General features: G+C 37.7%; 2 protein-coding genes across 3 annotated transcripts in view; one reads left to right on the top strand and one right to left on the bottom strand.

The window, feature by feature from the left end:
* The first annotated feature begins 3,665 nt into the window (after window positions 1-3,665).
* On the top strand, window positions 3,666-6,083 carry LOC102305500 (diablo homolog, mitochondrial). Of its 2 annotated transcripts, none has more exons than XM_005952025.2 (6): window positions 3,666-3,976; window positions 4,172-4,286; window positions 4,444-4,569; window positions 4,958-5,068; window positions 5,274-5,370; window positions 5,520-6,083. In XM_005952025.2, the coding sequence occupies exons 1-6, from the start codon at window positions 3,840-3,842 to the stop codon at window positions 5,723-5,725; spliced, it is 792 nt and encodes a 263-aa protein (XP_005952087.1). In that variant the 5' UTR covers window positions 3,666-3,839; the 3' UTR covers window positions 5,726-6,083. The 2 variants fall into 2 exon arrangements, with proteins under 2 accessions (XP_005952087.1, XP_005952086.1); XM_005952024.2 differs by having other exon boundaries at window positions 3,680-3,976; window positions 4,169-4,286.
* Window positions 6,084-9,360: 3,277 nt separating this feature from the next.
* LOC102306006 (odorant receptor 131-2-like) overlaps window positions 9,361-11,370 on the bottom strand; it is an 11,586-nt gene continuing 9,576 nt past the window's right edge. Inside the window, exon 3 of the mRNA XM_042215542.1 lies at window positions 9,361-10,274. Coding sequence (XP_042071476.1) covers window positions 9,361-10,274 — 914 coding nt within the window. The remainder of the gene's footprint in view (window positions 10,275-11,370) is intronic.

The following is an 11,370-nucleotide window of genomic DNA, read 5'->3' as shown; positions in this document are numbered from 1 at the left end:
CTCATTTTTAACACTCGATTTTAACTACTATCATTTTACACCTCAGAGTTACATTAAAAGAATGTGACTCTACTTAGAGTAAAATTAACTCTACTTTTGCAAGAAGACTATTAACACCAAAACATTTAACACTTTTGAATTTGCTGTGTATGACATCTCAGTAAAAAAAAGCACCGAAATAAAGCACCAAAATGTGCGCTGCTTTTCAGTCTGGTTACTATCCGGTGCATACTGGTACCCATCCCTAGAAAAGACTGTAGGGTCAAAGAATTTAATGTATACGTTAACCTTCATAATCAAGATATATAAAATATTTAAACCAACAGCCAAGAATTAAAAAACACCTAAATGATCATAAACCAGAACAGTAATTACCTTCCTAAGCTCAGTGTTTTTCCATCCCACAGGCTTAAAAGTTTGCTGAACTTGGCTCCATGTTGGAAGCCTCTTATGCAATGAAGGTTCATGTGTACCAAAAGCTGTACTTTGAGGGCACGGAAAAAGGCTCGAACACAGTAGAAAAGCCACAAATGCTGATACTGATGAAAATGCAGATGTAGGTCCAAAATGCACACCACTTTGTTCTTAAAATTTCCACATTTTGTAAACCATCCACTATGACAGATTGGACATTTGGTGGGCCAGTTCTGGTTATATGTTGGACATAATTGTTAGAGAAAATGCAAGAAAATGTAGTACAAGAATCTAATGCTTTAAGATGTTTTTTTATATTTAAAAAAACATTTGATAAAATGTATAGTTAGCTGCAAGTTAAAAATAATTTGCTTGATTATCAATAAAATAAAATGTTTTAGAGTTTGAACCCCTTCAGTCAGTATTTTTAACAAAGTGGAAAATGGAAAATGGTTGGTGGGCTAGATGGCACACTATTGCTCACATTTGGTCTGGCAGCTCTAAATGCAGTATCACTGGTAAAGAATTTAGACATCTAGCTAAGATTTGGCTTTGGGTTTTTACCAGAATCTAAGTTTACTCTACCTGGTCATACTATCTTAGTTTGTAGTGGATTGTCCAAAACTGTCAATGGCTCAAAGCTACTTAAACAGACCATCAGACTCTTGATGAAGTCCAGGATTATGTTCAGACATGTGATTAAGTGTTCAGTAAGGTTTTAACGATGATAATTGCTGGTATCATATGAGAAGTAATGTTTTTGCCAGATAGGAGGACAAATATGTGGACCTCTGTATATCAGAACTCCAGCAGGAATGGCCTGAATGTTTTGAACACAATGCACCATTTAATTTTTGTTTATCCTCCAACTGTGATTTTCAGGTCTGTACTAGTATATGCTGCTTAGATTTTTGTCCTGGTCTTGTATAAATGGCAAACACCCTACTGGCACAAAACCTGTGGTATCTTTGACATAGTGCATTATCTTTTTGTGACAATGTTTAACATTCTTGCACAACATCACTCAAGTTGGTAATCAGAGCATAGAGCTGCAGGTGCAACAACAGTATTGTTTTTAAAAAAAAGGTGATGAAATCTATTAAGAGGTGTTTCTTCATTGAGTGTTGAATCTCCAGAGGGCCGTTAGAGGGCATGTCCCAAGTCCCCCGCTTAGTAATTAACAGACTCGCTGATTATTAACACAAAGCTCTCGAGTCCCATTGAGCAACCCGAAGTTTTCTTTTGTTTGGCAAACCAGTTGACTCTATAGAGAGCAGCTCATGGGGGTTTGTCAGCTGTTTACGTAAGTTCTGCGTCAGTAATGAGGACCCCAGAGGACTGGGCCACAGTTCTGTCCAAAACAAACTTTCTGTTTTTTGAACCCAGCTCAGCAAATAACTTTCATTGCATCAGACAAAGGGCAATTGCCAGACTTTTGGCCAGTTGAGTTTTAGTGGAACATTAAATGGCACACAGAGAGAAACGCAGAGAAGGTGAAGTATGTGTGTAATGCAGATTTGACGAAGAAATGATGCATTATTTTGCTACAGTGTTGGCCCAATTGTATGACCACCCAATGTGCTCATCATGTTGTAAAGTTTTCCTGAGATTCAACACCTAAGTATATAGTTTCTCCAGTCATTTTCCTCAAAGTAGTTTTAAACCTGTTGAAGTCAATTTATTATCTGATCATATCAACTTATTTAATGCAGTACTTACAAAGAAAAAAAAATTAAAACCGAAGCTCTTATGACATCAGCAGTTCCTCATTTCCCAACCTCTTTCTCCACCATAAACAACTTCAGTCTCTTTTTGGATTCCAACACAAAAAGTTTATTTTGGAAAAGAAAACATTTGTAATGTTTTGTGCATCATTTTGAAAAACTACCTGCCAAAATTCATCTTGGCATATTTGATACCTTAAGATTTGCATTAGTAATTGAAACTTTCTATTTTAACATTGTTTGTTTTGAACACAGTTTAGATGACTTGTACAAAACAATGGACTCAGTGCTGCACTTATGTCATATTGTTCATACAAGATTAACTTGATCCAAAAAGGGGGGAGGCGAGAAAGTGTCTGAAAATAGTGCAGCAGAAATAAACCAAATATCTGTTTCAGTTATGTTCTGTATTTTTTTTAATCTTTGATGTTTTTGCATACTTTTCACATTCTTAGTGAACTTCAATATTGCTCTCTTCGCTATTTCAGTCCATTTGTCAACCGTTCGACTGATGTATAGGCCATTTACACTCAGTGACATGCAGTTAGTGAAAACCCCTCTCCCTATGAGTCTGTATGGAAATCTGTATGCAAAGTGATAGATTTGCAGTACCATAAATTACACACAACATAGTGATTTTCACAGTGGTAGTTGATGAAGAAATGCTGACGTTAGGCACAGACAGCAAATGCACTACATATGCACCACAGTCTACCCGAATTGTGACAAATCTACCTCTTCAAGGAGTATAGTGTGCCATTACCAGATGTGGTACACAACTTACAGTCACTTCCTTCTATTTTGGAAACTTTCCCTTATGCATCTTTTGTTTTTTTCTTGCTACCTTTGTCTTGCTTTACCTGTAATTCCCTAATTATTTTCACTCAATCCTTGGTCTCTCCTGTCTCATTTCCTCACCAATGTGAGCATGCACAACAGCCCTACTTCCAATCTTTGGCTCTTGTGTTAACCTGGGGTGGTTTCATTTGAAGTTACTAGCTTCAATAAGCCTGTCTCAAAACACCTATTTTACCCACAATGCAACTCCCAGTAGTTTGTTGTTCTAGGTAGTGGCTACTGACTTTCGTTGTAGTTATGCAACATTACAAAAAATGATAATGAAAAATGAAAAACAGAGTTTGGCCCTTGTGCTTTATCAATCTTCTGCTCTGCCCTAACCCTAATTGTACATTATGAAATAAAAGCCCCTTTTCAGGTGTGGGAAATTGTATGAGTAAAAATAGTTGTTTTGCTTTTTTTTTTTCAAATTAAAATGTAATGAAAGTTGGTAAACTCTTTGCCATTAACTACATCTAGCCATACATATAAACCCTACACAGTGATAGAGATAGTAAAAGATAGAAAGTCCACAACCAGCACAAATGGTCTCTAACCTGCACGTATCTACAGGGTTTTGCAGATAACACCAAATACGCACATTTGCAGGGACAGTCAACAGATCAATGCCTTTTGCGTAATTGAGTGGTGCTGAGTCACTATAAATACTGACAAGACATGATAGTTTTTATTCACAGAGCAGACTCAAACCTCTCTAGCAGCAAGTAAGACTTTTACTAAGAAAAGGCAACAGTGAGAAAAGCGCAAGGTTTAAACTGAACAGAAAAACCTCCAGCCAGGAACTTATTTTTCAGATTAGATAAATAGACTCTGTAAGTGCAGCAGATCAAATTAATCTGCAAAATGCAAGCTGTTCGTCAGTGTTCAGTGTGTGCGAGCCGTGCCGCTACAGGACTTGTGCGGAATCAGATAGATATTTCAGTGCTGCAGACCAGCAAGAGCGTGCTGAGGAGAGGAGCAGCCTGCATTCGTTTCCTCGGGTAAGTTAAGAATAAATATTCAACAAAATGCTTTGCAAAGTTAAAGCCGGACTTTGATCTTTGGTACTAATTGATATTTACCACAAGTTGTTCCAAATCAGATCATAGGACAATAACTCACAGCATTTCAAACTGAAATATCATTAATTTGTTTGCTGGTCCTACTCCTAACGTTCTGCACTGTTTCTACAGCAGCTCTGAGAGCAGGATACCTGGAAACCAGAAGTTTGGGGAACCGATAAAGCCTTCACACATGAGCATAGCATCTTTAAGCGTTGCCCGTGGGTTTTGCACTGTCCGTTTTACACAGGTGGGTGAGTCTCCAAAAATATCATAGAAGTATGAATTAGTACAGTCACCTACAACTAGCACTAATGTTGACTCTTCAGGAAAATTTCTTCTTCTTATAGATAATATACATATGGAGAAATTAAAGAAAAGACTAAAAAACACTGATTTGTTTGCAGCAAGTGGAAAACCTCTCACATGACTCTCTGATCAGAAGAGCTGCCTCAGTGATTACAGACAGCTCATGTACTTTCCTCTCCCAGACCACCTTGGCTTACTTTGATGCCCTTGCAGACTATTCAAAGGTAGGTTTTTACAGTGTGTAAGACATGGTTTGTAAAATTTCATATCCCAAAAGATTAAAAAAAGCTTCTTTTAAATTCAACACAAACATGAGAGGACAAAAACATCTGGACAGATCTATTTAGTAATATACTGCAGCAGTTTTCAGCCTAATATTAAATATGGTGACAATAAACTTTGAAATTTAATTTACTTGGACCAATTTACAAAAACTGAGAGACAATGGATAAAGTTTGCAAAAAATCTAAAATAAAGTCTTGTATGTCTGATTTGAATTTACACAAGTAGCCCAAAATACCTTTCAGTGTCCTACAAACTCTTCTGAGTTTGTAATTCAAATGTTGCTGTGTACTGTAACTGACTGCTTTTGTTCCCTCTGTTTACTCACAGGCTGTGCACTCACGCATTGCTTTTCAAAGACAATATTTGGCCTCACTGGGAAAAATTACCCCAGCAGAGGAGGATTCACTCCAGCAAGCAATCAATGGCTGGCGTGCAGAGGTTGGTGTGTGTTGTCCTCTTTGTTCTTAACCTCTTAAGCCCCAAGCCTACCTGATCGCCTGCCTTTTGCCCCCGTATCAGCGGGCGTTGGGGCTTAAGAGGTTAAAACAAATGTTTAATGTACTTTTGTGTTGAGTTTATATTTTGGAAATTAGCTTTTACACCACAAAATTATTGAGTTTGTCACTTCTCTCTGTCTTAACAGGCTAGTGAAAGACTAGTCGAATGCAAACGTTATGAATCAGCTTGGATCAATGCCATCAGCCTGTGTAAAATGGCAGCTGAGGCAGCGTGCACTTCAGGTGAGAAGAATATTTTCCTGAATTATGGATGAATGAAGTCATTACAATCAAATTTGAAACATGTGCTGTTACTTTATAAAGTTCTGAGAATAGTTGCATACACCTATATTTTTACTTAGAAATCTGACAAAATGAATCTGTGTTTCCAGGAGCTCACCAGGCATCCATCTCAATGAGGACAAACATCCAGGTGGCCCAGTCGCAGGTGGAAGAAGCAAAGAAACTTTCTGCAGAGGCAGATAAGAAGCTGGCTGAGACAAAAGTAGAAGAGATCCAGAGGATGGCAGAATATGCTGCCTTCCTTGAGGATAGTGATGGGCTTGAGGTGCATGAGGCTTATCTACGAGAGGACTAACACAGACATATGGGAAAACAGGAAAACAATGTGCAAGTGCTATTGATTTCAAAGTAATATGAGCTCAACTTTGAAAACTTTTTCTACTCTTTTTGCTGTAATAGCTTTCTTGCTGTGAGAGATTTACATGTTTACTTTCACAGAAGAACAAAACACAAAAGGCTAATTTTGAAAATAAAATTAACAATAAACCACTTGCATATATTTTTATTTAAGACTATTTATTAGGGTTAGTAAATGTAGGAAAACGATGGAATCACTAATATTTTGTTCCAGTGATTCTTATCCATCAGTGGATTACAATATATGTTTTGCTGTAACAAAGATTTTTTTTAAATAAAATGACTGTGTCCTCCTCCTTGTTTTTAAAGATTTAATTTCAATTCAATTTTATTTATAGAGTGCCTAATCACAACAACATCAAGGCTCTTTATATTGTAAGGTAGGCCCTACAACAGAACATACAGACAAAAACCCAACAATCATATACCCTATTATCCCCTATTATAACTATCACGACAGTGGGACGAAATACTCCCTTTGTGGAAGGGAGCCAGAGATTAATAGTAATTAATGATTCAATGCCGAGACTTCTATTAACAAATGGTGAATGAGAAAGGTGACTGAAAAGGACTACTCAATGCATCATGGGAATCCCCCAGCAGCCTATGCCTCTTGCAGCATAACTAAGGGTGGATGGGGATCACCTGATCCGGCCCAAAATATATGCTTTAGAAAAAAGAAAGGTTTTGAGCCTAATCTTAAAAGTAGAGATAGTGTGTGTCCCCCGAATTCAAATTGGAAGCTGGTTCCACATAAAAGGGGCCTAAAACTGAAGGTTCTGCCTCCAATTTTACTTTTAAATACTCCAGGAACAACAAGTAAAGCATCTAATGTAGTCATATAGTAGGGCTGCACGATTTTGCATAAAATGAGAATCACAATTTTTTGGCTTAGAATTGAGATCACGATTCTCTCACGATTTTCTTTTCCAGTATAAATATTTATTGCACTTATTAACTGCACATCAACTTCGTAACAGTTGAGACTGAACATAAAAACAATAAATAAACATAACATGATCATTTTCCTAAATCCCTCGTTTTGCACAGTGTTGATGGGAGCCATATCTTTGGTCAGGTGATAAGTGATAGCCTCCGTAATTTCTTTGTGCCTGCGGAAGTTCGACGTGTATAGGGAAGCGCTGTATAAGGTTCCCGTTATTGATGTTTGGGTGGTTGACCGGGACGGATTTTCTCCTGTCACTTTCTTGTCATCCCTGACATGCTCTCCGTTGTTTTTTCCCTGATTTTAGCATCACACAGCACAGCTTCTGTATCACGTGGTATAAGGCTCCGCCCTTGTCATTTGTTGAGCAGGAAGAGTGAGCGCTTGTTTTCATGCAGAGTACGTCCCGGATCAAAATGCGGTACAATCGTCGTCATCTTTTTTTTTTTTTTTTAAATCGTTGTCATTTGGAAATGAGATCGCACATAAGTATGAATCGAGATCGCGATTTTCTAACGATTAATCGTGCAGCCCTATCATATAGTATTATAAATATGATCAGAACAGAATTGGTTATTCTCAGAACAGAATATAAATGTACTGACATAGTATAAATACCAAATACAATATTTAAAAACAGTTTGCCGAAATGTACATAATAATTTAATATTGACTTTCTTTCTCTTCTTTGGCCTGGTAGGCTGTTGAGAGACTAGGTGAATAAAGTGCTATGTTACAAATTAGCCTAAACTACAGAGCCCCGCAGGGACATGGGAGAAAAAAAAATTAAGACAGACTTTTGCGAGATCTCGCAAAACAAACTCGGGATCTCGCAAAAGTTTTAGCCGCATTCTTCGGAGGCCGCCAGCTCGAAGCCGACCGGGAGGTCGAGGCACGATGTGCCGGGAAAGCGGTGTTCCTCCCGGCTGTAGTAGGTCTCGACCTCCCGTTACCTTCGAGCTAGTGGGTGTCAGATCTCCAAAAACGTCGGAGCACTTTTGCAAATATGTGATGTCTTGTAAACTGAGCAGGTATCTGACGTTTACACAACTACATTCACGCCTCAAAATATCTTAAAAGTGTATTTTGTGACCCAGAAAGAGTAATATTACAACTAAGTAGCTGCAGCCATTGTTGGAATTCAACTTTTGCGAGATCCCGAGTTTGTTTTGCGAGATCTCCCAAAAGTCCGTCTTAATTTTTTTTTCTCCCATGTCCCCTGCAGGGCTCCGTACTAAACCAATGTTGTCTGCAGTTTTGGTTGTAGCATGCAACAAAGTTATACTGATTTTGATGATACTGCTAACAGAACTTCAGCTCTTTGCAAACATCTGCAAGACGGCATGCTAACGCAAAGCTAGCCAAGAACCCCAAGTGATAAGATAAGATAAGACTTTATTGAACTTATGGTACAGGTACAGAAGAAAAATACAAAAATACAAATAAATACAAACAAATACAAAATAAGTAAGATAATATTATAAACAGTAGCATACACAGTATGTGATTATGGATATAGAGTTCTGGAAATATGCAAGACGTAAATTATATTAAAGCTGAGTGTATGGACACCACTGCCCAGCAGCCAGAGCCTGATTGCTAACAGGTAACAAAGGCAGTAATGAGCAGTCAGGCTTGCAATCTCCATTTCTACCTGTTCATGTGTCTACAGTAAAATCATTGTGGTGTCTTTAGAGTCTCTTTGAGCTGGTTTTCAACTTCGCTTGCTGCATTACTTTCAGGAAAAGTAACACAAACTCACCAACAAGCATTTATTTCATTTGTTTACTTGAGGTTTGATACAACCTTTAATGAAGCCAAGTGTATTAATGATGAGTTGAACCAAGAACTTTCTAAGTTGGATAAATCATTACAGCTTGTTACTATTAACTTTCAGTCCCGTTCTTATGTAATTTGGCATACTTCAGCCTTTTCTTGCTGTTTTTCTTCCTTAAGAATGACTTCTTGACAGACACCCTTCTATCTAATCCATAAGTGAAATATAACATATGTTTTGCTTTAATAATATAACAAAATTATTGTGTGTTCCATTGTTTTATGACATCTACATAACAGTAGTAAAAGAAAATGTCTATTTGTTACAATTTATAATTGTTATGATATCGGTTGTGCATCCACATTTGGTGCCCTATCACATAATGCCAAATTGCGATGACATGATTCAGGTGTTTTAATAATGAACATATTAGATCCTGGAAAATTCCATTAAGTTTTATTTATATTGTGATAAATAATCATGAAGTGTTTGATCTTGCTGATTAAATATGTCTATGCCTAAAGACATTGGAGAAATAAATTTGTTTTTACAAGTTCAAAAAGACATTTATTCTTATTTAGCCTCTTATGTTAGACTTGATAAGTGGAAAACACCACACATACTTATTATTTTGTTTATTGTTCCACATATTGTGTAGATATTCTACAGTAAATTCTGTCAAATGAGATGAACTAACTCTTATTATTTACATTTTTTAAAACCTCAGTGTAAATTGTACCTGTTAAAATATATGAAGTTAATCATTACATGCTTGTCGATATTGTCCAAATTAATGAATGTTTTGATTAAATATGAATGTTACCATTATTAATAGTAGTGATGTACTTTGTCAAATCACATGTTTTTTTGAACAGGATGAAGTAGGCATGAGCTTTTTCAAAGAAAGAAAGAAAGTTTCATCCCTGAGGCCATAGATGAGAGGACTCAAACACCTTGGAACAATACTAAAAAATACATAGTTAAAATATCTGAAATCTCTAAACAAGTTGACGTCAATCTGAAGGACAGCTGTTTCTATGAATGGACTCCACAGCTGAACAAGACAGAGAAACAGCTGGAAAGCATGAAGGATCACTGTTCTCACTCCTTTTTGTGTTGACTTCTTACTCTCTCCTGATGCAGCTTTGGCCACTTTCATTATTTGAACATATGAAAAAACAATAGTGATGCCCATAGTCATGAAATAAAACTGACTTACAGCTGAGCGAGCATGATCCTGCCATCTATAAAGCATAAACATTTCAACAGAGCAAATAGTGTATTGATTGTAGAAGCTAAGTGAAGCAGTAGCAAAGAACATGGAAATGATAACAATGCATGGCCCAGAGCTGAGGCCATGAATAATCAGGATACAGTATATAGTGCTGCGTGTGGAGCACAGCTGCCCATGACGAAGGGGCATACAAATGGCTACATAGCGCTCCAGAGTCATTGCTGTCAGAGTAACTGGTGTGACAATAGAATACACAAGCACAAAAAGACAGATAAATATACACAACCAAACTTGCACTGAACATCTGGTTAAAATAAGCAGGATATCGGTCATGAGTAACAAAAAGCTGTCTGACAGTAAAGTGACAAAAAATAAAACGTAGCGAGCAGATGTGTGAAAACATTCCTTTTTTACAAAGGTCACAATGAGCAACATGTTGATACAAAGAAAGATTATGACCAGGGTATGCACAATCATGACCCGGACTGTCAATAGTTGGTGCAAGAAAGCACAAATTAGTGAGCTGTTACCTGCCATTGAGAACAAACACGAGTATTTAAATAACTTCTAAGAGTCAATCAGTGTCATTATAAATGTAAGATTTACTCTAAAGACTGAAACCAAAAAATCAGTCTAGTGGAGAAACCTTTCGTCCTTTTCCAAACACAAATATCCTCTTCTGACCGCTGCAGTTCTCTTATAGATGACAGTGGAACATTATTTTAAAGGTTATATGAAGCTGAAGTTGTCATATGGTGTCATCATCTTTCCTAAGAGATCATTCCCCTTGATAGCTGTACACTGTTGATAGATGGAGCACTCAGTCAGGAGAGTCTACAACTAATTAAAGTTTTGAAAACTTCGTTGCTTGTTGACAAGTTAATCAATTGGCATGGTTATTGCCAGAAGCAAGACTACATCCCATTATTTTTTTAAGGTATGTCTTATTATGCCCTACAGTGACGTGACCGTGACAAGCAGTAGGCCTATTTTGTGCAATATTCAAACAAGTCAATAGGAAAAATTATTTTCTTCCCTACTTATTGCCTTTAAGGTATTTATTGCACACTGGGCAGCGTAAATGATTTGTTGTTGTTTTTTAATTGCCAATACGTAGGGAATAGGACTCAGACACCTTGGAACATATCCAATAAATACACTATTCTCTTACATCCATCCATCCATTCGCGTCCGCAATTTGGATTAACCAATTAACCTATCCCCACTAAGTGCATGTCTTTGGACAGTGGGAGGAAGCCGGAGTACCCGGAGAGAACCCACGCAAACACGGGGAGAACATGCAAACTCCTCACAGAAAGACCCCGGCCTGATGGTGGAATTGAACTCAGGACCTTCTTGCTGTGCGGCAACAGTGCTAACCACCGTGCCACCGTGCTGCCCCCTATTCTCTTACATGTTTGTCTGAAATACCCTTATCATGGTGGCGGGGTTTGTGTGTCTGGGGACTTCTGCCCCCTGGTAGGGTCTCCCATGTCAAACTGATCATCCTGTGTTGTTGACTTGGCTGTCTCTGACCACTACTGTGTGTTTTTTAACATCACCGGTTTTATTCAGCGGGAGACCTCGGTGCGAACTGTGAGGAGGCGCTATCTAACCTCTGAAGTG

This window comes from Haplochromis burtoni, unplaced genomic scaffold (genome assembly GCF_018398535.1).
Source record: "Haplochromis burtoni strain Fernald_Lab_line unplaced genomic scaffold, NCSU_Asbu1 Contig_750, whole genome shotgun sequence".
In the NCBI taxonomy this organism is placed as follows: Eukaryota; Metazoa; Chordata; class Actinopteri; order Cichliformes; family Cichlidae; genus Haplochromis; species Haplochromis burtoni.
The sequence above is the reverse complement of the archived record's forward strand: the minus strand, read 5'-3'. Positions and strand labels throughout refer to the sequence as shown.

Coding starts and splice junctions, on each gene's coding strand:
- LOC102305500 (XM_005952024.2), top strand. CDS start 3,840: ATGCAAGCTGTTCGTCAGTGTTCAGTGTGTGCGAGCCGTGCCGCTACA. Junction 5,069..5,273: donor TCAATGGCTGGCGTGCAGAG/GTTGGTGTGTGT, acceptor CTGTCTTAACAG/GCTAGTGAAAGACTAGTCGA. Junction 5,371..5,519: donor TGAGGCAGCGTGCACTTCAG/GTGAGAAGAATA, acceptor CTGTGTTTCCAG/GAGCTCACCAGGCATCCATC.